We start from the raw sequence: 26,827 nt of genomic DNA, 5'->3' as shown, positions 1-26,827 counted from the left end.
AGCAGCAGCCTCAACCTCAGGTGGAGCAGCATATATTGAAAGAGACAAAATACACTGGTCAGTATAGTGCAAGTCACCAAGATCAAGATTTTACCTGGTATTGGCAAAGGGAAATATGTGGTCAATCCAAAATGCAGACAAAATGCATTTGGAAGTTTGTTCAGGGGACAAAGCATTACACTTATACATTGCAAGGTCCCTTAATCGATGCCAAGACAACAAGACTTGCACCAGATAGATGTCAGGCAACTAAACAACTGCAAACAAATTTTTCGCTTCAGCATAGTTTGGCCTTCTGCTAGTAACTGGGCATTGCTGATCCATTTAGTACCTAAGAAGAACAGCTCTACAGTTCTTATAGATTGTGTGGAGCTTATAGATCATATAGCTCCTGTAATACCAGATAGGTATCCTTTTTCCAACTTACAGGATTTCTCACAAGTTCTGGGAAATGCAAATACGTTTAGCACGACAGATTCCAAAAGGGCTTACTGTCGAATTCCAATGGCACTAAAAGACATTCCAAAAATGGTAATTATCATGCACTTTGGCCTTTTTGAATTGATGCAAATGCCTTACAGGTTAAACAATGCAAGCCAGACATGACAGTGTTGAATCAGCTCAATATTAGGAGAGTTTACATTTTGTTTTTGTTATCTGGATGCTGTACAGATTTTCTCGAAGTCAACAGAAGAGCATGAAAAACATCTAAAAATTATTTTTGACACTCTGAAGATACATCGTGTCATGGTCTATGAAGAGAAGTGTCAACTTCGGAAAAACGAGGTAACCTTTTTGGGTCATTCTGTAACTAAATCAGGTACTAGACCCACAGCTGATAGGATTGAAACTATCTGCTCCAGTCCTAGATCTACAACCTTCAAAGAGATGCAATGATTTCTTGGAACTGTCACCTTTCACAGGAGACATCTGCCTCAAGCAGTACAGTTGCAGGCACTTTTGACAGATGCCTTGACAGGTTGGTTTAAGGATTAAAGGGACCAAAGTATGAGGTCATGAGTCCCTCCTACCTGGAACAAGCAAAGCAACAAAACTACCCATCAAAGAAGGGCCTAGTGCTTGAATCCCAAGTAAAGAAAACCCCAAGGTATACTGAAGGTCAAAATAGCCTAGAAAAAGGACCAGGGAAGAAGGAAGGGGGGGAAAGAAGAAAAGAGAGTGAGGTGCCACATCCTGGGAGCAGCCAGAGGCCCTGAATGGCAGGAACTCTGATGGGGGGCATACCACCCCACCTAACAATACACTGTAAAAACTAGTAACATGGACAGGCCAAGAGAAGTACACACACACACACACACACACACACACACACACACAAAAGCAGAGGATGAACACCAAATCAGACAGAATACATGAAAAAGGGAAAAGAGCAAAAGAATGGGTAAGGCAAGTGCTGGCGCAGACAGCCAAGCCTAGATAGCTATTGCTCGGTTGGGGCAGAGGAGGCAGCAGGGCATCCTATCAACCCCAAAAAAGGCTGACAAAGCTGAGGTAATTGCCCTTAGAGAGTGTGGCTAAAACCCCATTCACAACCTAACAGTAATACGAGGTCAGCTACTGAGGCATCATCTGCTAACACCAGGGGTTGTGAGTCAGGAAGATAAAGAATCTGCCACAAGGTGGCCAGATTAGTACAGTCCATCAAAATGTGGACCTCCATCAAATGGGTAATATGACAACAGTGGAATGTATCCTCATGATGAAGGAGATGGCAGCCAGTTATGGCCAATGTGAAGCTGGCAAAGAACAATGGAATCCTTGTGAGAGGCCCGTACAGAGGATCTTCACAAATCTGTGGTCCCCATTATTGCCAGTAGTTTGTTTGGCAAATTCAGAGTGTGTCACTCTGTCTTCTAAATCCTTAAAACTTGAAAGCATAATACTGATCGAAAATCCTGTGCCAGAATACCAATTTCAAGAGGCAGCTTGCTGATAGCCACTTTGGCCAACCTGTCAGCAAGTTTGTTCCCAGGGGTTCCAATTTGATCTGGGGTCCAGACAAAGACCTCCATCATCCACATTGTTTGAGGGCAAAAAGGACATTCTGGATAGTTAGGATGACAGAATGCGATGGTAACACTGATCAAGAGCTTGTAAACTGCTTAGTGAGTCACTCCAGATGAGGAAGGACTCAGCAGTGCAGGAACAGATATGCTAAAGAGCACAAGAGATGGCTACCAACTCAGCAGTGGAAACACTGCGTTGAGAATCGATAAGATTTGGCAGCGGAGGTCCTCAGGTGGAGCCAAGTCTTTCAGATCTTGTGACAGGTCAAGACAGGGCTATGCAGGGGGATGCACAATGGAGGTGTACATGACCATGCCCAGAGAAGAGTTGGGAGAGGGGAAAGATGGAGTTCAGAAAAAGGGACCAGATGCAGATGGCGATTGTAACTGCCGACATGGGCTGCTGTTGCAGGAGGCACATCTATGGGTCTGGAAAGAGGAAAAGGTAGTGTTGGTGCTAAGGGGGGCAGAGGATGTGGAACACATAAGCAATCAATTGTTGTTGGTGCAGAACCTGCATCGGTGGGACCTCTGCTTCCACTAGGACGCTCATCAGGGTGCTAGTGCAAAAGGTGCCAGTTGCCAGCCATAGTTATGCCCCATGATGGTCCAGGTCCACCACCGTAATGTCGAAGGTGACACCAAGCAGTAAGCAAGACTTCCATAACATAGATGGGACTAGACCAATGCTTTATAGAGCTGTAACAGATTAGAGCAGTCTGTGACCCAATTGGTATTGCTGAGTCATCAAAGAGCATTGAGGTGCGATCAACATATATGCTATATATGACGAAGATGGGAAAGCCATGTAAAGGGCAAAAAAATGATGAGGGTCCACCACATTGAGGGGCTGGCTGTCAAGGCACAGATCCGGATGGGGATGCACTGTACAGTGACAACAGAAATGCATAACGCAGGTCTTGGCAACAAAAAATTGGAGACCTTAAGTAAGAGCCCAAGACAGTGTTCTGTGTATTGCTCCCTGCAGTCTGCATTCAGCGACATCCATCATGGATGAACAAAAATAAATGCAAAAGTCATCAGAAAATAAAGAGGCAGACACCATAGGCCTCACAGCCACCACCAGACTGTTGATAACCACTAAAAAGAGAGGGCAGCTCAAAACAGAACCCTGCAGAAACCTGTTCTCCAGCAGATGGGAGGTACCAACCTGTCCCTGAAAAGTGTGACATGAAAGAAAGTTCCATATAAAAATTAGGAACAGGTCACAGGGGCCCCACTCATGTTAGGTGGGAAGGATGTGGTGGCACCATTTGGTATCATAAGCTTTACGCAGATCAAAGAAGGCTGTAACAAGGTGCTGACACGGGGCACAAGTCATTCACATATCAGACTCCCAATGGATTAAATTATCTGCCGCAGAGTAGCCTTGGCAAAATCCACCCTCGGTCGAAGCCAAAAGGTCCTGCAATTGAAGGATCTAATACAGCCTTTGACTCACCATACATTCAAGTAACTTGCAGAGGGCATTGGTTAAACTGATCAGACAATAGCTCTCTTTCTGAAGAGGTGGTTTACCCAATTTCAAAATTGGAATAATGACACATTCTCACTGTTGGGAAGGGAATTCCCCCTCGCTCCAGAGATGTTTAAAAAGGGCGAGCATATGACGTTGGCTAGCTGCCAATAAGTGTTGAGGCATTGGGTTATACATCTGGACCAGCCCAGGAGCCATGTTTGTCCACAGAGCAAGGGCCCTGGAGAATTCCCACTAGCTAAACAGGGCGTTATAAGATTACATGTGGTGGGGAAAGAAAGATAAAGGGAGTGGTTCCTGACAGTGTTTGAGAAAACGGAATGTGGATGGATAGTGGATCGAAGCTGAGGCTGAGCAAAATGCTGAGAAAAATGCTCACTGATAGACTGGGCTGAAGCACATGATATCATTCAGGGAAATTCCCAGGTCACCTGTAGGATGGTGGCAACCAAAAATGCACCTGTTCTTTGCCTATACCTGCAAAGAGGAATAAAGGGACCCTACGGCAGCGAGATATTGTTTCCAACAAATCTGTTTCTGGTGTTTAATCAGATGATTGCCTGGGCATGAAGCTCTTTAAAGTAAAGGCCAGGAGGTGGTCGAGAGAGAGATACCATTTGCAGTGTTGGAAGGCACAATAGTGGCCTTTAATAGCTACAGCAATTTTGGGAGTCCATAAAGGGACAGTCTTCCATGGGGGAGATCCCGTGGAGGAGAGAATTGCTGAAGCAGCTGCTGAAAGTATGGTGTTGGTCCCAGTTCTGTATGGACTCATCAATGCCATCACACAGTGGAGTGGTTGGGATGATAGCCAACAAAAAGGCATACAAATCTGTGTTAGTAAAGGTCCACCTGGAAGGGCATCCAGGTTTGTGATGCTGAAGGAAAGATAAAACAATCGGAAAATGATTACTGTCATACAGATCAGCATGAACTTCATGAACTTCCCAATTAATGGAGGGGAGGAATCAAGAGCTACAAATGGAAAGATCAAGACCAAGTAAGTGCCTTGTGCCACACTAAAATGTGTGGGAACTCTCCAGTGTTGAGGAGGCAGAGATAAATCCCAGTGTTGAGGAGACAGAGATCAAGCCCTGCTAGCAGGTCTTCAACAGTCCTGCATTGGTCAGTGGTTGTGGTCACAGTACCACACCACAGAGGGTTTCGGAATTAAAATCCACAAGGGGAAGGACAGGAGGAGGGAGCTGCTGAAGGAGGGCAAGAAGAGCGGGTAGTGTAGGAGGCTGGTCTGAGGGCAGATAAAAATTGCATATTATTACTGCAGAGTATAAACAGACGCAAATGGCCACCACTTCCAGTGCACTTTGAAGAGGAACTCAGCAACTAACAATGTCTGTGCAGCCTAATGTACAGACACCACCACAGACTTGCAACGGGCCAACCAGATTCCAGCAGAAGGATTGGAAACCACAAAGAGTCAGAGATTGAGTATCCATGAAATGAGATTCCTGCAATACAACACAAACAGCACTCTATCTTCAGGCCACAAGTGGCCCACAAGGACCATCCAACTGCCATGTCATCCTTGGCTGAGGATGTGGACAGGAGGGGCGTGTAGTCAGCACACCGCTCTCCCGGTCATTATGATAGTTTTCTTTGACTGGAGCCCCTACTATTCGGTTGAGTAGCTCCTCAATTGGCACTCAGCCTGAGTGCACCCCGAAAAATGGCAACAGCGCATGGTGGCCCAGATGGTCACCCATCCAAGTGCTGGCCACACCCAACAGCGCTTAACTTTGGTGATCTGATGGGAACCGGTGCATCCACTGTGGCAAGGCCATTACCCAATACAATGCAAGCTACAGAGTAAAGAGAAAGAAGAGACTGCAATTCGAGAAGGTGACAGTAGTATGTCCAATTCCATTGGAGAAAAGTGGTAGAAGAACCCTGATGGATGTCAAACAGGCCAGAATCAATTATTGTGCAAAGATAGTGTCTGTCACTGGTAAGGATGGAGTGAAGTTCATGAATGAAAGATTGGACCCTGATGGAGAGGGAGGGGGTGACATCCTCTGTGATGCCATGTGGGCCTCGTCCTGGGATTTACACATCTCCTTTTTCTCCTTTGGAGGGCGAGAAGAGGTGTAGTTGGGAAGAGAGCAGGTCACAGCAATTTCAAGATCTGAAAGAGAATGAGTTGCACTGAGGCCCATCGAGTGCAGGTCACAGATTCCACTTAAAATAACAGGCTTCTTTTTCTGGAGACACTGGGGAAGGGCTCCTAGAGAGAGTCCGATCCCTAGTGGGTGCCAGAAAAGAGGGTTTCTTCTCTGGCTAAGGAGAAGGAGGGGTTTTGTGAAAGAAGGGAACAGGAAGCTCAGGGAAGAGGAAACGGAAGGTGGGCATGTTGGGGGTAAGGAGGAGGAGGAAAAGATGCAACAGAAGCAAAGGCCACAGAGTATGATAAATGGTTGAGAGTTTTGAATTCTTGAATCTTCCCCTTCTTTTTATAGATGAGGCAATTTGGTGAGTGAGGAGAATGTGAGCCGCAACAATTTACACACTTGGGTAGTGGGGTGCAGGGACTTCCCACATGGATAGAGCGGCCGCAGTCACCACAAATAGGAATCACCTCTCATCGTGAAGATGTGACTAAAACAGACACTCTGGAAGCAGCACATGGGAGGTGAGGTATGGGGCTTCACACTGCAACAGTGAACCTTAAATCTGATTTCTTCTTGAAGGGTATGCCTGTTGAATGCCCGGATGAAAGTGCTGGTATAAACATCTTTGTCCTTAGGACCTCTCTGGGCTCACTGTGAAAAATTAATGCTGCATTGTGTCAGATTAGTCCAGAATTCCTCATCACACTGAAGAAGGAGGTCCATGTGGAAAACAATGTCCTATGTCATAGTTAGGAACTAGTGAGGAGTAATGCTCACTGGGATGTCTCCTAAGCATTCGCAAGCACAAAAGGAAGCCAACTGACAGGCAGAGAAGGTTTTAATAAGTAAGGAACCAGATTCCATCTTACTAACAGATCAACTTTATCGAACTTATCATCAACTTGTTCAACAAAAAGGAGCAATTTGGTAGTGGCAAAAGTCTCCCATCTGTCCTGGAATAAACCAAGTAACTGGCAAAGGATTTTGTCCCAAACCAGAGGGCCTGGCCCTCCTTCCAGAGAGTGGCCAGGCAGGATAAGGATGACAGAGCAAAAGCAAAAGCAATGAGAGATTCATTCCTGTCTGAAGAGATGGCCGCAGAAGATTTGCTAGAAGTGAGAAGTGTGCCCTGGTATTGATGACAAACCGCTGGCAACACTATCTGCTGTAAAATATCTATGAAGAAATTGGCTTATAAGGTGCTCATTCCACTGATTATTGAGTATTGACAATCTGTTCCCTACCAGGTAGGACTGATAGAATAGATAGAGAAGATACAACTAAGAGCAGCACATTTCTTCACTGGATCATTTAGCCAGCACGAGAGCATTACGGAGATGCTCCACAAAGTGCATTGGCAGACATTATAAGAAAGGCACTGTGCGTCACAGAGAGATTAACTATTGAAATTTCGAAAGAGCACTTTCTGGGAAGAGTCAGACAACATATTACTTCCCCCAGATACATCTCGCATAATGATCACAAGTAGAAAATTCAAGAAATTAGAACCATTACAGAGGCTTATCAACAATCATTCTTCCCATGCACTATTTGCGAGTGGAAAAGTGTTAGAGGGTTTAATTGGTGATACAAAAGGACACTCCACCACACACCATTAAGCGGCTTGCAGAGTATGATGTAGATGTACATGCACCATCCACTCTGACTGGGGGCTCACCCCAGTGCTGCCACCCAGCCACAGCAAGTTCCACCTGGAACTGCAGTCGTCAGGAGTTCTGATGCCTCCAAAAGATCAAAAGATGAGCAACGACTCCTAGGCATGCACAAGGCAGTGACAGCTCAGGTACCTCTTTGTTGTCAGGGGGCTTATCCAGATGCCTACATAACAGCCCACCACAGGGACTGGGCACTGTGCTAGTCAGCTAGCAGGTGGGGAGGGGGTGGGAGAGGCTATGGTGGGAAATGATGGGGGAAAGGAGGAGGGGGGGAGAGGAACACACACCAGAGACTGTAGGGAGAGAGCTCTTCCCCATATTCCTCACACTATGGAGACAATTTAGAAAGGGAGGTCAAACCTCAAGAAGTACGCAAAAAAATAAATAAATAAACAAATAAATAAACTGAAAAGGGAAAGAGGAAACGTAAGACAAGACTGTAAAAGAACAGCAGAACCAAGGAAACAGCCAGTTCATTGTTAAGGGAAACACCGTGGGAGAAAGAGGGACAGGAGGAGGGAAGGTAGGATGGGAAAGGGTGGGTAAGGGGAAGTGAAAACGGCATGGGAGAGAAGAGAGGCTGCAATAGCTCAGGGCCCATGCACACCACACACATGTCCATAAGAGAGCTGTGGGGGGGGGGGGGGGGGGGAGGCACCTTTATGGGGAAGATAACCATGGGGAATGTGCGCTGAAGTGGAAAGATGATATGCAACAAGCTTTTGGGAAGATTAAATGCAGCTTAGCACAGACAGTAGAGCTGCCCCTTTAACTATGATGGCATATGCAAGCGATGTCAATGTTGGAGCATTTTTGCATCAGACATACCCATTGAGATTCTTTTTTAAAAAAACTAACGTGGCTCAACAAAAATGGTCAGTGCTTGACAGGGAATTGCTCACACTTTATGAGGCAGTCAGGTACTTTAAGGCGGAGATCGAAGGATGAAATTTCACAGCATTGCTGGACCACCATCACCTGGTGGATGGAATAATAAATCTTAGCAAAGATTGTTTAACTTGACGTTTTTGGTACTTGAATTTAATCAGCCAATTCTCAGCAGATATGGCACACATTAGAGGGATGGATAATACTGTGGCAGACTATCTTTCCAGAATAAATTCACTGTCAATATGCCTTGACACCAATGACTTCACAGCAGCCCAAGAAAATGGTGAGAAACTATAACAGTTGTTATGAAACAACACAATGAGTCTAAAATTTGGATGCAGATGAATGATTGATACAGCAGACACTTAATGGTGTGGCATATCACAAGGGCGAGCCAGACCTTCATGCCTAAAAGGTGTATACAAACAATCTTTCAGTAAGTGCATGGATTATTGCATCTGAGAATAAACCCATCTAACAGACTAGTGATGTTTTGTGTACCCGAACATGAAAAAAATTGTAATGTTTGGACTCAAGCTTGAGTAGACTGTCAAAAGAGCAAAACAGAAAGACACGTGAGCTCTGCTTTAGGCATGCTCGATGTTCCAGCTGACCATTTACAGCATGTTCACCTCCACATGAGAGTCTTTTAAATACATTTTATCTGCCACTGAGAAGATGACAAGTGGGAGAAACCCACTCTGTTACCAGACATCACAACCAGAGACCACAGTGAAAGCATTCATTGAAATGGTCTTGCCCTGTGGCCATCACATCTGATCATGGCCGACAATTTTAGTAAGCCCTGTTCATGAACCTCTGTAAAATGTGCAGAGGGAAACACTTTAAAAACCACTGCTTATCACCCCAATAGCAACTGGCTGGTAGAGTGGTGGTACCACACATTAAAGGCAGCATTAACATGTCTTGGGGTTGAGGAACAGGGATCTCTCCCTCTGATTTCATTAAGAGTCAGGTCACCATTCAAAGATGACTGAAAAGCATCATCAGTAGAATTTCTATATGGACAAGCTCTAAACCTTGCAGAAAAGTTCATTGGACCAGCAGCCTTACTAGAGTCCGTGGAGTTGCTAGAATTAGTACAATGTGTTAAGCTTCATATTTCCAATATTCACACTGCTCCTCTTTTCAGCAAAAATGGTTGTCGGGCAAGTGGGCAATCCCCAATGCTGGAATGTATGATGTGTTGTCGACCCTGCAGGTGTAACATCATGACATATCAACATCCATCTCTGCAGTTAGTTTCTCAGTGAAACTGTGTTCCATATAAAAAAAATTAAAAACTGGTGTTTTAGGATTTGCATGTGTTCTCTGATAAAGAGTCTTCCCAATCTAATTCTGAGAAAATTGTATGATAAAAAAAAATTGGTTCTTTCACAACTTACAGTCTCACATTACAGCATGATCATGAACTGGCTCTCTTTTCAATACTAATCATATTTACCATGACACTTCAAGATTAAGTAAGATGACAGTCATGTGTGCATGATGTGTACTTGTTTGTGTGAATGAATTTGTGTGTTTTTTCTTTTCTGTTGAAGGCTTTGGACGAAAGCTTATACGTATGGGTCTTTTCACATGCCTGTCTGCAACCAACTTAATGTGTCATCTTTACAGTGAGTAGCAATCTATCTTTTCCTTATATTGTCAATATTACAACCTGGAGTTTTCATTTTTTTCTTAAAGTGTTTCATTTGTTTTGTCCTCCACTTTGGAACTCAGCACATCTCCAAGCCAAGCTGGCAATCCACGAAACTTCTATTCCTGTGTCTGAGCAGGTATTACATCTGATAAAATCACTGCGATCAGTGCCCCATGTTAAAGGTATGCACTGTCTTTCGACATAGCTTGCCACACAACACCCATAGCTTTAAATTTGATACCTTTATTTATATCTTTTTAGTTGTTAATGTCATTTGTTGATAAGAAGATGCAGAGAATATATATATATATATATATATATATATATATATATATATATATATATATATATGAATTGGTCTTTAAATATGTCTGCTTGTGTCTGTATATGTGTGGATGGATATGTGTGTGTGTGTGTGCGAGTGTATACCCGTCCTTTTTTCCCCCTAAGGTAAGTCTTTCCGCTCCCGGGATTGGAATGACTCCTTACCCTCTCCCTTAAAACCCACTTCCTTTCGTCTTTCCCTCTCCTTCCCTCTTTCCTGATGAGGCAACAGTTTGTTGCGAAAGCTTGAATTTTGTGTGTATGTTTGTGTTTGTTTGTGTGTCTATCGACGTGCCAGCGCTTTCGTTTGGTAAGTCACATCATCTTTTATATATATATATATATATATATATATATATATATATATATATATATATATTAGAAGGAAACATTCCACATGGGAAAAAATATATCTAAAAAACAAAGATGATGTGACTTACCAAACGAAAGCGCTGGCACATCGATAGACACACAAACAAACATAAACATGCACACAAAATTCTAGCTTTCGCAACCAATGGTTGCCTCGTCAGGAAAGAGGGAAGGAGAGGGAAAGACGAAAGGATTTGGGTTTTGTCTGCTTGTGTCTGTATATGTGTGGATGGATATGTGTGTGTGTGCGAGTGTATACCCGTCCTTTTTCCCCCTAAGGTAAGTCTTTCCGCTCCCGGGATTGGAATGACTCCTTCCTTAAAACCCAAATCCGTTCGTCTTTCCCTCTCCTTCCCTCTTTCCTGACGAGGCAACTGTTGGTTGCGAAAGCTAGAATTTTGTGTGTATGTTTGTGTTTGTTTGTGTGTCTATCGACGTGCCAGCGCTTTCGTTTGGTAAGTCACATCATCTTTGTTTTATATATATATATATATATATATATATGCTGTGACATACCAAATGAGTGGTAGATAGACACAATAAAAAACACACACACAAATTTCAAGCTTTTGCAACCCACTGTTGCTTCATCAGGAAAGAGGGAAGGAGAGGGAAAGACGAAAGGATGTGGGTTTTAAGGCAGAGGGTAAGGAGTCATTCCAATCCCGGGAGTGGAAAGACTTACCTTAGGGGGAAAAAGGGACAGGTATACACTCGCGCACACACACACACACACACACACACACACACACACACACACACACACACACACACACATATATATCATCCGCACATATACAGACACAAGCAGACATGTGTACAGGAAAAGAGTTCGGGCACAGATGTCAGTCAAGGTGGAAGTACAGAGGCAAAGATGTTGCTGAGTGACAAGTGATGTACATGGGACGGCAACTTGAAATTAGCAGAGGTTGAGGCCTGGTGGGTAACGGGAAGAGAGGATATATTGAAGAGCAAGTTCCCATCTCCGGAGTTCTGATAGGTTGGTGTCAGTGGGAAGTATCCAGATAACCCGGACAGTGTAACACTGTGCCAAGATGTGCTGGCCATGCACCAAGGCATGTTTAACCACAGGGTGATCTCATTACCAACAAACACTGTCTGCCTGTGTCCGTTCATGCGAATGGACAGTTTGTTGCTGGTCATTCCTACATAGAAGGCTTCACAGTGTAGGCAGGTCAGTTGGTAAATCACGTGGGTGCTTTCACACGTGGCTCTGCCTTTGATCGTGTACAGTCGTGTGTAGTATGAGCTCCAAAGGAAGTTATAATTTGCCAGTCTTAGTAGTGCTACATGTTTCAAAAGTGTTTTAAAGTGAAGGCATATTTAAGCCTGTGTGTTTTTTTTAGAAAAAACAGAGTTTTTAAAATAATTTTGTGTATGGGAAAAGACAGATTCCACGTGGCATATTGAGCAGATCGGTGACTAAAAATGTGAGTGCATTAGACACCGATAAACTTAACAGTATGGCGAGCATTTTCATTTAAAAACAATCCATGCTTAGTAACTGTTCAAATTTCAGGAAATACATCACCATAAATTTATAAACTTGCAGTAAAGGATGAGCCAGACAATAGGGGATTTTACTTTATTATATGAGCTTTCAAACGGTAACTTTGTTTTTACATTACAGCCAAGCCACGGCCAGCAGGGTTAGCTGCCTGTAAATTCTTTTGTCCACGGTCTAGTAACAGGAAGTCAGCACCAAGGAAGGGCAACTTGATCACGAACCTCCCTAATGTGCTTATGAGGTAACGCCGTTCCAGGCGTCGCTCAGCAGGCAATGCTCTGGAAAGTTCCATTGCCGCCCCCGTGGGTTTCTCGGTCCCGACCAATCAGGGTGGGGGAAGCCACGTGGTGCATCGAATATACCCGGCCATCCGTCGCCGGGCCCACTCTCTTGTATTCTTGCTCGCCCACGAGTCGGACGCATACCCTGTAGCAGCGTAGACCTTCCCGCTTCTCGTGGTGCTGCGGCACTCTGGACTTAGTTTCGGCAGACAACAACTTTCATTAGCTTTGCGAACTATGTTTTGCCAAACTCTACGCTCTGGCTCACCATCACCTCCCTAGGCCTATGTGACACCTTTTTAACATGCTTTTGCCAATAAATGGCCTTTATCTAAAAATTATCCTATTCATTCCATAACGCCCACCGCCTGCCCATATGCCCATCCCGTACATTGCTAAAGTGAATGAAAGGGTTTGCGCATGACTGTGTTAAGATTAGCACGAGCTTGGCAGCAAATATGTACATCTCAATGTTCAGAATATAACAAAGTTTTGCAAGTATTTCCACTTTCATTCAAAATTAAGACCTTTTCCTGATTCTTAGAATAGTTACGTTGTATGCATCCTGGTACAAGTTGCAGTATGGTAGATTTCTGCTTGGCTTTCCTACCGGCTATCTGCTGCAACGAGTTCACAGGTAGGTGCAGGTAATGGGTGAACGAAACTGCGCTGCTGCACCGTGTTCAAGACTTTCCACAAATGTGTTCAATTGTGTTGTTGTGTTCACATTTTCAGCCACATGAAAGTTCTTGGCAATTTCTCTTTTCAGCGTGGTTTGGGTGGTCCATTCATGTGTTGTTCCAACATGCATTTTATTCCTTGATCTTTTTCACCTGCAACGTTTTCTGTAGGTTTTTGGTGTCTTTCTCATCTTTCTGTATACCATGTCTGTTCAATGACCAGAGCCAGCATTCCCTCAGGCCTTTCCACTCTACAGTCAAGCAATATCAGACCTGCAATGGAAGCATCTCTCTGTCCACTCATGTTCCACCATATAGCAGAGATGCTACGGAGCAGCTCTCTGCTCATTCAGATTCTAGTCTTTCTCTCAGTGTTTGAGTGGGCGTGATCAAGACAAATGTTTGGATGGGGCATCCACAAGTTTGTGTGTGGCAATCTGGGTCACGTTCCATCACACTTGTTTTCAAATGTTGTCATGCTGTACAGCACTCCATTGTTGTTGCCAGTGTTCCCAATAGAAGTCCTTCTTGCTGGAGCTCGTCCTTGGACATGGCAACATCAGATGCTGATCCTCTCATCATCAGCACTGTTGCAGCTGGCTCTCCTGTTCTTGCCAGCCCCGTTGGCGACCTCACCACCAGCCCTTGCACTGCCAACCCTACCACACTCGTTCTGCAGCCAGTCCAGCTATCACGGCTATCATATGTTCTTCTGGGCCTTAGGATGTGATTTCTTAGACACCTCACAGCGCCAGCCCAGTCTCTGCCCAGTCTTCCCCTTGCTGTCTATGGGGAACAGTGGACACAACTTGCTTCTATAATTGGGATTATTTTTTTGTGTCCTTTACTGGTCCAGTTCTTCACTTGCAAATTGTTTGATTGTCCTGATATTTCATTCCAGACTGCTCTGGTGGTGGCAAGGTGCCTCCACCCTTTGGTGCTGTACTTCTCTGAGATGGTTGCAGCATTTCTCATAAGGGGAGAGGAGTGTAGTATATGTAGGGTTCGGTTCCTGTATATTCGACCACCACACCCTTGGATGTGCTTCCTGTTCGAGATACAGCTCCCACTTACCTTGAGAGGTTGCTGGTCAACAAAAGATTCATTAGGCTGTTTACCATCAAGACTCCTGCAGCTGCCACAGCATCTGGGGGTGCAAGTTGCACCAATGCACAGGTCACAGTAAGCAGCACTGCAGTCGAAGGTATCTAGTTGCATGTGTGAGATCTTATGTCCTTTTGACACCACACCTGTATTTCTTCACTGACAGGTACTTATTTTGCCAATCAGGCCTTCAACAGACTGTTCCACTTGGGCTCCAGGCTGATTGTCAGCCACCTCAAGTCTGTGTCTGTGCTTCATACTACAATCACTGCTGCTGCCAATGCCCATTAGACCCTGCCATTCCACGCCTTTGCTGTGATCATCAGCTGCTGTATGTCTGTCAGCCACTACCTTGCCTGGACCTGCACTTGATATCCCATGAGCTCATAACCTCATGGTACAGTGTCACCGGTCATCCATTATACATCCCGGCACATCATCACTTCCGATGATCATGGAATTCATTGTACCCAAGTGTGGACTTTGGTCCTCTAAAGTTTACTGAGTTTAGTTCAAGGTTAATAAAAAAGAGTTGTTACTGCAATGGATGAATTCAATCTCAACCAATCACGCCACTTGTATAAGGTTATGTCAAATTTAAATGATGGTTAAAAACTGTAATGTTTGCTTATGACATAAGAATACCATTCAAGTGCTCAAACTCAACACTACCAGACACAGCTTAGAAGATAGTTGAGCAGTGCCTACAATTGGTTTAAGTCTTAATCATATCAAGACTCATATTATGCAAATTCAAACAAGTAATGATGACTTTCTAGTTACAGAAGTATGTACTAAGAGGCAAATAGTAAATGAAACACAGTGTGTAAAACCCTTGTGGAACAGCTGGATGGCAGCACATAGGTAAGCTAATCATTTTGGTGTGTTTTGCACTTTCAACTTGTTGATCTAAAGACAATTGTTCTGTTTATGCATATTTTCATTATGCTGTCCAGTGGAATTATTTTATGGAGCAATACATTTCAAGTAAACAAAATATTTACTAAGCAGAAGTGTTTAGTAAAGATATTTAGAGCAGTGGATAACTGCACGTCCGCCTCCATGTCTGAGTGGCCAGTACAGCTGACTGCCATGTGGAGAAACTGGGTTCAATTCCTAGTGCTGCCAGGGACTTTTCCTTGTGGGAGGACTGGAACAGCTGTACTCACCCTTGTGAGGCAAACCAAGGAGCTATTTGATTGAGGAGTAATGGCTCCACATCATGAAAACTGACTATGGCTAGAAGAGTAGTGTCCTGACCCTATACTGCATCCAATGAAGCCCTTGGCGGAGGATGACACGGAGGTCAGATGCTACTGATGGGCCCACCAGGGCCTGTGGATGGAGTTTTACATTTCAGATAACTGCAAATCTTGCAATGGCCTCTTTAAGCATCTTGAAATTATTATACTTAGTTCCCAGCACGTTTACTCTTTGATGATATTTGGTGTTGATAATAAGTCAGTTCCAGGTGAATTATGATTTTCATAATCACAATATAAGACATGTATGAACACTTATTTAGAGTTCAGAGTGAAATTATGTACTCTGGGGGCAAAAGACTTCTACAAACTCCCATCTAACACACAGCAAAACATTGGAAAGCCATACCAATTACAAGGATTCTTATAAACCTACCTCATTAACAAAACTGATTTTCTGGCTTCAATTCCTATTAGTTGCTTTGCAGGTAGCAATGATCATTCTAAAGCTGCATAAGCAGTACGGCATTGTAAACAAACCTCTGTGTATTTATGTACGTATTAAAAACAAACAGGACACAAAAAGTAGCTATTTAACATATTGAGGAAGCAGTACTTTTTTCTCTTCAGAATAACAGATTTCCTGCTAATTCACTAATTTACTTTTAGTTGACATAAGCACAAATAGTACCAAGCAGTATAGTGTTAGTTTAATATAGTGTATAAATTAAGTTCCTTCAAGTAGATCCAGTTTTATATAGCTTGACTCTTTTCACATCATTGAGATACACAGAAAACAATAAATTAATATCTTGTTGACATTAAAATTGTTAGATACCACTATGTAGTAATGCCCGTGGTCTTGCCACAGTGGTAACACCAGTTCCCATTAGATCACAAAGTTAAGAGCTGTCGGACTTCACTAGCACATGGATGGGTGACCATCCATGTCTGCAGAGTGCAGTTGGCAAGAGGGATGCACTCAGCCCTTGTGAGGCAACTGAGGAGCTACTTGAACTGAGAGATAGTGGTTCAAGTCACAAAAACTGACAACAGCCAGGAGAGCGGTTTGCTGACCACATATCTCTCCGCATATGCATCCAGTGACACCAATCAGCCGTGGATGACACGGCGATTGGTTGGTACCACTGGGCCTTCTAAGGCCTGTTCAGGTGGAGTAAGAAGTAATAATGAGAGGAAGTGGAGAGGAAGTACAGCAAAACAGAAAAGAAGTTGAAATGCAGTACACATATATTGCTACTGCAGCATCCAACTAAAAAATAGAGCTCACACAAAATTAGAAACTCATTCTTGAACTCAGTGCTGTCTCAGTTTTGTTGCCTGTTATTAATGAAACACTCTCTGCTTGTCTCAACTACACAGTCAGAACAGAGACATGTGTATGCTGGCTGCACTGCAACCTTTCTCATATGATTTTAAAGAAACTATTTGTTAAAAAAAATGATTCACACAAATCTCATACCATTTCATTAATGGTCATAGTTTTTGTGATACTTCTATTTTAAGTAAGGTGCTGTGCAAAATTCGAAAAGTTTTAAATGAAACATGGAGTTGCTAGGACTTTGTGCTTGGTGTATCTTAGATAACATACTGCTGTGTACAAAATAGAGCTAATATTGAATTTTTCTTCAAATTTGAGACAAGATCACCAATCTTGAGAAAATGGATTGTATGTAGTGCACTCAGTTCCAATCATGTGCAAAAATGATACTGTGGAAGTGAAATATCCATAACTTCCCTCACATTTTATATATGGCTCAAGGTACTGAAACAAATTTTTGGTAAATGATAGCAAGCTGAGAATACTGTGTGATATAGCTAACTGTGAAAATTTTGTATCTACTGTGATATATTAGTGACTACAGATTTTTCAGTTAAATAAAGGCCATCATAGGTGGTGAAATAAGACTTAATATGAGTTGATAACAACACAAGCAAACTACTCACCCTTTTATTTTTATACCAAGCATGAGCTTTTCATAAGTCACTGACTTTACTTAATTGTCTGATTAGTATTAGACTGTTTCAAGATCCTGTTGCAAATGCAATGTTAGTGCATTAGTGAGATGAATTTGTGTAAATCCTGCTGTGTTTTGGGAAAAGAATCTAATTTTAACATGGCAGTAAGAGAAAGAAAAAGAAGAATACAAGACAGGCAAAAATAAATTGCTCCCTCTGTTGAAATTTCAACGCAGTCCTGTACTCATTGTGTTTTTAATAATATATGGTAGACCTTGAATTATTGGTCATACTGGTGTAATCCGTTAATGCAACTGTTTGCAGAGAAACTATCTGTAGCTTACAAGTTCTACATGACAGATGTTTATGTAAAGGTTTCAGATGTAGAACTACACCTCCCCTACTGCGCTGACACATCCGCAAAGGAGTCCCCATCACAAACCATAACCCCTCCCCTATGACACCTTCTGTACAACTAGGGGCCATGTAATATTGTACACACTCTAACATTTCACAGAGTAATATCAAGGACACTGAATGTGACTTCAAACATAAATGATATAGATGATTCAACTTTATAGCAATTCCTCAGATTTTCACTGCCAGTAACTTCCTCTAAAGCATATCCTTTGGTCCCATCACCAACGTGAACTTTCCTGCTGTTATCTACAGTTTATTAATGGTCCCCTCCTTAATTTATAATACCTTCCTGCTAAATGCCATACCTTCCTTTCGCATGTGCCAATAGTCTTCTTTTCTCTATGTTTATTCTTCCCCTGGGCTATTTCCTTCCCCTTTCCTTCCTCTCCATCTTTGCCTCTATACACAGTCCAATCTGCTTTTATCTGTAAGCTTCTGATTGCCCTATGTGCACTTTTAATTTACTCATCTATTACAAGTAAATCACTGCTGAGTTCCTCTCACCTCCATGACCAGCTGCAGAATCTATTACAGGAATATGACTGCTGAGTTCCTCACCTCCATAATCAGCTATATCTCCCTTGAAAGTCATCACTGTGTCCCACCTCCTCCCATTTTTTCTCTCTGACTAATTCCCAAGAGATGATTAACATCTTAGTTAACATGTGTACTGTCACTCTATACAGGCACAAATATTTTTAAATTGTATTAGTTCAAAAGAAAAATACCTTTTGCACGTTGCACAAAATATGTTTTTTTTTTTTTTTTTTTTTTTTTTTTTTTTTTTTTTTTTTTTGAACCACTGCAATTTATATACAGCCACCACAAGAAACTTGAAAATATTTTGTTAAGTTATAACATAAAGTTCTTTTCTCAGCTTACATACAGACATCACAACTCTTTTTATGGACAGCAATGTATCCTTGATCTTGAGTGTTATTGATTTAATTGTTTTCATAGCATTGGATAGGGCATCTTTCATTGCTAAAAAGGGCTTCTTGATAGCCTCCATAATTTTTTTTGCTGCAATTTTCAGCTGCTCCTGTAGGGATTAAGAAATTTAGAAATGCAATAAATTCCAACTTTCATGGAGTGAAGAATCTCCAAAATGAAACTACGAACAAGTGAAGGAAAAAAAACTTTTTACTGTCATAACAAATGTTAATGTAGGTACGCACAAAGAGATAACACGAACACCAGTTTTCAAGAGCAGAATTTCCCTTACCACGGAAAAGAAAGGAAAGGAATGAAGAAACTCTTGCAACCCCATCAGGCATATTGATGGAAGATGCAGAACTACTGAAAAGTGACATTTCATCTATGTTTAGTGAGTGTGCTGCCAGCAAGAAAAACACAGCATCTCTGGCCAGCGGGTAATGGGAACCAGCTAGCTGCTGATTTAAACCCAAGTGGCCATGAGCTTGCTCCATTCTCCATTAGTTAGCTGAAATCATGTTCTGGTCTTAACTGACAGTTTCCTAGACAACAACACTATATTTACAAATTCACCCAGACAGTGAATCAAAGTGCTCGAAGTGCTGTGCATGTTGCCTACACTAGTATGTGAGATTGCTACAGTGAAGTTACATTTTGGTGCCTATGGACTAGTATACTTACTCAGCCAATTAAACTAACTACTGCTGTGGTTTTCACCACAGTTTATCAATATCACTACCTCTGTGCTTGTGGTCCAGGACAATTATTTTATTTTACTGCAAACTTAATGACTTTTGTTTGCTGTTGTAGTGCTCTAATTCAAGTGTAATAAGTAACTGTTGCCATACGAGAGCAAGTCACTAAAGAAACTATGACTATTTAGGAATTATGTAGGGAAATAAAAGGGAATAAAAGGAACACAGCAAGATGTTCTTGATTTCCCTTTAATACTGCTCTAGGGATACCTTGACTGAGATTCTTTGGAATTTTCAACAACAGCCTACATAGTAACCAATTATTCCTGTTCGACCACTTACAAAAATGGAATTACTGTGATTTTAGTCAAATGTTGGTTAAAATATAAAACTATTAACATGTTTCCACTTCTCAATGTGGAAAGGTAGTTTGAGGTAACAGTTGTTAATGTCAGTGGTGCAAATAACAATTGTGGTATGTATTTATCAATCCATAGATGAAAAGATTTATATATCAACAATATGAAAACTGTACTAAATGGGTCACACCTAGGCAAGAAATTAATAGTGTTGTGTGGAGATTTCAATTTTGATTTTCTTGGAATCATCAACAGGAACCAACTAATGTTCAAACTAAAAAATAATTTCAACTTTAAGTAAACCTCCACAAGCTCAACAAGAGTATCTCCTACTGCCGTCACCAGATATCTGCAAATGCAAGTTTGTACTGAAAAAGTGATAATATTAGTAGTAATAATCAAGTAGATATCCTTTCAAACTACCTAATGCACATTCAGAACTATAAGGGGCGTTCAAAAAGAAATAATTACAGAAACCATTACCTGTATGTTAGAAGTATTGACTCTGGCTGTAGAGACACTTGTCCCACTGTGAAACAAGGCAGTGAATGGCTGTCTCATAAAATTCCCAGGGCTGTGATGTTAACCAGTTCCGCACATAAAGCTGGAAATCATCATTTGCGGTGAATCGTTTGCCACTCAGAGCCTTTCTAAGGGGACCAAAAATGGCGTAATCACAGGGAGAGAGGTCTGGGCTGTATGGAGGGTGGCCAAGAACCTCCCATTTGAGTTTCTGCAGGAGTGTCGCGACAGTGTTGGCCTTATGAGGCTTTGCATTCTCATGGGGCAGAATGACCCCACAGGTGAGATTGCCTCGTCATTTTGAATTGATCGCTTGGTGAAGGGTAGTCAAGGCTTGCAAGTAACACCGGGCATTCACTGTTGTCCCGTGCTGCAGGAAGCGAATCAGAAGGGGGCCATCTTGGTCAAAGAAGATCGTCAGCATAGGGGGAAAAATGATTCACCTCAGATGACAACATCCAGCTGTACGTGCGGAACTGTTCAGCATTACAGCCCCTGGAATTTTATGAAACAACCGTTCACCACCTTGTGTCACAGTGGGACAAGCCTCTCAACTGCCAGGATCAATACTTCTAACATATAGGTACTGGTTTCTGTAAACATGCCTCTGGCTCATTTCTTTTTGAATGCCCCTTATATAACATAAATGTGACTTCATGGAGGTTCAATCCACAGACTGCAGTAACATTCAATTACTTAATAAAAAGGGAAACATATGAAGGGGTACGTCAGACAACACTGACAAAAAGTTTGAAAACTTCTCTAGAATCTCCTACTATTCTTTTGAAATTGCAGCAAATAAAAGTAAAGCAGTCTGGTAAGTAATAAAGAACACAAATTCAGTGTCCCCAAAAACACATTGAACTCTTACAATATGACATCTACTGGTTCCAAATATATTTGCAAATTTCTTCTGGCATTATAAATAATTTAATAATCAATGATAATAGAGGTGGCCCAAACAACATTAAAAAAAGGTAAGCTCTTATCTCTCTTCATTCCATCTATATCCACGAAAAAAACATTGGATGAACTAATTTTCACTGCAATAACTTACAAAAATCTTCAGAAATTTATGGTATTTCATATTTCATCACAAATAAATGGATTAAAATCACTGCAGTATCCCTTGCAGATATATTACACTTATATTTCTTGATGGACACATATCCTGACTGTCTTAAAACTGTCCGAGTAATCCCTAGCCATACCAAAGGAGACAAAACAAATTTACAACACTGTACTACAATCTCTTTATAATTAGACTATGCCAGATTCATAAAAAATAGTGAATGGTTGTTGTTGTTGTTGTTGTTGTCTTAAGTCCAAAGACTGGTCTGATGCAGCTCTCCACACTTCTCTATCCTGTGCGAGCCTCTTCATCTCTGAGTAACTACTGCAACCTAGACCCTTCTGAATCTGCTTAGTGTATTCATCTCTTGGTCTCCCTCTACAATTTTTACCTTCTTCTTGTTAAGTTGTGCCATAAATTCCACTTCTCCCGAATTCTATTCAGTACCTCCTCATTAGTTATGTGATCTACCCATCTAATCTTCATCATTCTTCCGTAGCACGATATTTCCAAAGCTTCTAATTTCTTCTTGTCTAAACTGTTTATCATCCATGTTTCACTTCCATACATGGTTACACTCCACATTAATATTTTCATAAAAGACTTCCTGACACTTAAATCTATACTTGATGTTAACAAATTTCTCTTCTTCAGAAGCACTTTCCTTGGCATCACCAGTCTACATTTCATATCCTCTCTGCTTTGACCATCATCAGTTATTTTGCTGCCCAAATAGTAAAACTCCTTTACTACTTTAAGTGCCTCATATCCTAATCTGATTCCCTCAGCATCACCTGATTTAATTCGACCACATTTCATTACCCTCGTTTTGCTTTTGTGGATGTTCAGCTTAAATCCTCCTTTCCAGACACTGTCCATTCCGTTCAACTGTTCTTCCAAGCCATTTGCTGTCTCTGACAGAATTATAATGACTTGAGTAAAGTTTTCCTATTTTGGACTACCAAATTCCAATGTTTGTGTTTCAAGGATATAGCATTAGATATACTGCACTAAAATGTTTCACCCCACACACAATAAATTGTAAACAAGAAAATAAATTCTTTTGGATTAAAGGAGACCATACACTGAAAACTTAACCGTTGAGTGGTCAATAGATACACACAAAAAGAAAGAAAACTTTCTAATTGCTAGTGCAGACAAGCAGTGCAACAGGTGGACTAGGTTTTGATGGTGGTTGTGTCAGGTAGGATGGGTAGAGGGAGACAGAAGTAGGAGGCAGGGAGAAGGTTTGGGGGTTGGTGACTAGGGACTATGAAGGAGGCAGTCGGTTTGCCAGCTGGGAATGCAGGAGGGAGCGATGGCAGGTACATGGGCTACGCAAGTGATGCACAGTTGTCGGGGCCAGTGGAGAGCAGCACATGCACAAGGTGACATGGGAATATGAATTGGGAGGGAATGACAGAAAACTATTGGGAGGAGGGTGTGGGGACAGCTGATTACTGGCAGCTGAGGTGAGAACAATTACGGGGCACAGGATGTATTGCGAGTATACCTACGATATGTGTAGTTCAGCAAAGCTAGTGGTGGAGAGAAGGGTCCAGATGGCCTGGGTTGTGAAGCAGCCATTGAAATTGTGCATGCTGTGCCACTGGATCATCTACACTGTTCTTGGGAACAGTCTGGCTGTGGCCACTCTTCCCTGTGAATAGCTGGTTGGTATCCATACCGACATAAAAGGCTGTGGTATGTTTACAGCAGAGTTAGTGTATGACATAATTGCCGTCACAGTTGACCTTACCTCTAATGGTGTACGGTTCAAATGGCTCTGAGAACTATGGGACTTAACATCTGAGGTCATCAGTCCCCTAGATCTTAGAACAGGACATCACACACATCAATGCCCAAGGCAGGATTTGAACCTGCAAGCGTAGCAGTCACCTGGTTCCGGACTGAGCACCTAGAACCGCTTGGCCACCGCGGCCGGCAGTGGTGTACGATAAGCCCATAATAGGACTGGAGTAGGAGGTGCTGGGTGGGTGGGTTGGGCAGGTCTTGCATCTTGGTCTGCCATAGGCATATGATCCTTGTGGCAAGGGGGTGGGAGTGGGAACGACACAGGAATAGATTAGGATGTTGTGTAGGTTGGATGGATGATGGAACACTACTTTAGATAGGGTGGATAGGATACTAGTAGGCATGATGAGAGATAATCAAAGCCCTGACAGAGGATATTGTTCAGTTGTTCCAGTCCAGGAAGATGTTGGTTGATGAGGAGGCCACTCCATTTGTAGTTCATTCTTGAAGGTTCTGGGAGGGTTAGGGGTGTAAGTAGATACGGCATGGGAAATCTGCTTGTGGATTAGGTTTCGGTGGTGGTGAATGTCAGTGAGCACCTTTGTGAGGCCTTCAGCATACTGGGCAAGGGTATTCTCATCACTGCAGATACACCATCCACAGGTGGCTAGGCTGTATAGGAAGTATTATTTGGTGTGGAAGTGGTGGCAACTGTTGAAATGCTTACACTGAGTTGGTGAGTTTAATGTGGGCAGAAGTGTGGAAGGAGCCTTCAGAGAGGTAGACATCAACATCTACAAAGGTGTCATGTTGGGTTGAGGAGGACCAGGTGTAATGGATGGGAGAGAAGGTGTTTGGGTTATGAAGAATGAGGAAAGGATATATTTGTCCTGAGTCCAGATTATGAAGATACCAACAATGAACCTGAACCAGACAAGGTGTTGGGAGTTTTGGGAGGTTAGCAAGGTTTCTTCTAGATGGCCCACAAAAAGACTGGCATAGTCCGGTGCCAATAAGTGCCCATGGACATGCCACAGATTTGTTTCTACACCTTCTCTTTAAAGGACACATTGTTGTGGGTCAGGATATGGGTGGTAAGGTGTACAAGGGACGAGGTGTTGTGTTTGGAGTCTGAAGTACATTGGGAGAGGTTGTGTTCAACAGCAGTAAGGCCATTGTTATGAGGTGTAGAGGGAGCTGGCACCAACTATGATGAGGATAAGGGATGAGGATGGTAGATAGTGGGTGAAGAAAGTGCTTAGAATCTTTGATGTGGGAGGCAATGTTTTGGGCAACGGACTAAAGCTGTTTGTCAACAAGAGCAAAAATTCTTTCAGTGGTTGCACAATAGCCAGCTACAATGGGGCATCCAGGATTGTTAGGCTTTGAGGATTTTGGGGAGGACGTAGAAGGTAGGAGTGTGGGCTGCTGTTGGCGTGAGGTGGGTTTTGTGGAGAGTGTCTGGGAAAGGACTATGGATTTTAGTAGGGATTGGAGGTTATGTTGGACTTCTTGAATGGGATCACACTGGCAGAGCTTGTAGGTGGAGTAGTCAAGAAGTTAGTAGGCCATCCGCCAGTTAGTCACTGCAACTCATCGTGACAAAAGTGGAGCCTTTGTCTTCAGGGAGGATGATTAGGTCAGGCTCTGTTTTCATTTGTGTATGGCCGTCCTTTCTTCTGCTGAAAGGTTAGTGTTCTCAAGAAGGGACTAGGTGAATGATGGTAAAAACAAGTTGGAGGTAAGGAATTCCTGGAAAGTGACCAGAGGGTGTAAAGTGGGAGGGGTGGAGGGCCATGGTTGGTTGGTAGTACGAAATGGGAGGATCAAGGACCAATGTTGGGACCAGGTTGGCTTTGGTTAGAGGGACTGGTTGCAAAGAAGTGTTTCCACTGTAGGGATTGGGAGAAGAAGAGTTGGTCTTTGACAAGTCTAATGTGGTTAAACTTGGCTGAGGGGCTGAAGGTGAGCTCTTTGGAAAGAACTTAAACTTCTGTGAGACTGAGGTTTTTGATGGAAAGGTTAACAACAGCGTTTTGGGTTTAATTGGGTTCCAGATTTTGTGGACTTTTGGGATGGAATTTTGGAGGATGTGATAGATAGGGTCTGGGTGGTATGAGGGGCTGACAAAGGTGTTCACTGTGAATATGATGGGTGTCGATGGATAGTGGTGCCCCGAGCCAAGAGTAGGATGTCAAAAGGTTGGACAATTTTGGAGGCAGTGTCTGGAATGCTCCTCCAGGTGCTGGAGTGCAAGGGTCTCAGTTTTTGGTATTTAGTAAGTTTTTAAAGTGCCATACACAAATAAGCAAAACAAATACCACACTGAATGAAATACACTGAAAAGCCAAAACATTATGTTCACCTGATTAGTAGTATGTTGGTCCTTCTTCAAAATACAGTACAGCAGTATGGATTCAACAGGTCCTCAATAGGATTCCTTAAGTAAGTGTCGCCATATGTCTATTCACATGCCATTTAACTACCATACCTTATGGGCTGAGATTTATGAGTGCAGAGCTGGCAACCAAAAGCACCCCAGATGTGTCCCATAGACAAGACAAATTTGGTAGCCAAGACATCAACATGAGTTCACTACCATTATCTCCAAGCTGTCCGCGGCTCCTGGTCTTGCGGTAGCGTTCTCGCTTCCCCGCGCACAGGGTTCCGGATTCGATACCTGGCAGGGTCAGGGATTTTCTCTGCCTCAAGATGACTGCATGTTGTGTGTCTTTCATCATCATTTCATCCTCATTCGCTCGCAAGTCGCCGTAGTGGCATTAAAGAACTTGTGGAGTGGCGGCCAAACTGCCCTGTGAGGGGTCTCTCGGCCACCAATGCCATACACTCATTATTATTATTATTATTATTATTATTATTATTATTATCTTCAAGCTACAGCAGCAAGATTGGGTCTTGCGACATGGACAGTTATCCTGCTGGAAGATTCCATAACTGTTGATTATGACATCACACATTAAGCGATGCAGGTGGTCCACAATAATGATCAAATAGTCTATAGTTGTCATGGTGCCTTTGCTTATTACCACAGGTCCCATGGAGGCCAGATGATTGTTCCCCATAGCATAACACTGCCCCCACTGCCAGTGTCCATAACATTATTTATTTGGTCCATGGGATCTAATATTACGCAGTGTGCTGCGGATGCAGGACAAATATATTGATATTTACAACGGGAAGATTATTGTTTACCTACAATATACTGCAGCAGGTTTATATAAAGTTTCCTTCACTGAATAATTCATTTGTTACAATTAAGCAAAACCATTGTTCTAGGTATTCTTGCACAAAGGAAAAATAGTCACACAGCAAGTGAGACTTCAAGCATTTACAAAACTATGTCTTGTCTTCCATACATTTTAGACTTGTTTTGAGCAGCCATTTGCCTGGATGATGCGTACACAGGCAAACCTAGAGTAACAAGAAACATTATTCACTTGACCCATCAACATGTTTCCATTGATCCGTAGTCCAATCTCGATGATCCTGAATTCACTGCAATTGTAATAAACATGTCGATGGGTCAACATGGGAACACCTAGGGTTGTCTGCTGCAGAGCCCCATGTTCAACAATGTGTGCTCAGTGGTGCACTCTGACACTAGATCTGTAACAAATCACCAAATATCCTGCTATTCAGAGCAGGCAAGCCACTGATCTCAACATTCCGTGATGATGCGATGACGTCCAGCACCA

General features: G+C 42.6%; 1 protein-coding gene and 1 pseudogene across 1 annotated transcript in view; both read right to left on the bottom strand.

Moving 5' to 3' along the window:
* LOC124596422 (DC-STAMP domain-containing protein 2) overlaps nucleotides 1–26,827 on the bottom strand; it is a gene marked incomplete at its 5' end in the record, with an annotated part of 246,176 nt that overhangs the window by 158,301 nt on the left and 61,048 nt on the right. The window contains one exon of the mRNA XM_047135557.1: nucleotides 18,655–18,814. Within this exon, the coding sequence (XP_046991513.1) occupies nucleotides 18,655–18,814 (160 nt within the window). The remainder of the gene's footprint in view (nucleotides 1–18,654; nucleotides 18,815–26,827) is intronic.
* LOC124556715 lies at nucleotides 5,214–5,331 on the bottom strand (annotated as a pseudogene).

This window comes from Schistocerca americana, chromosome 1, assembly GCF_021461395.2.
Source record: "Schistocerca americana isolate TAMUIC-IGC-003095 chromosome 1, iqSchAmer2.1, whole genome shotgun sequence".
Taxonomy (NCBI): domain Eukaryota; kingdom Metazoa; phylum Arthropoda; class Insecta; order Orthoptera; family Acrididae; genus Schistocerca; species Schistocerca americana.
This window is presented reverse-complemented; position numbering and strand designations above follow the sequence as displayed.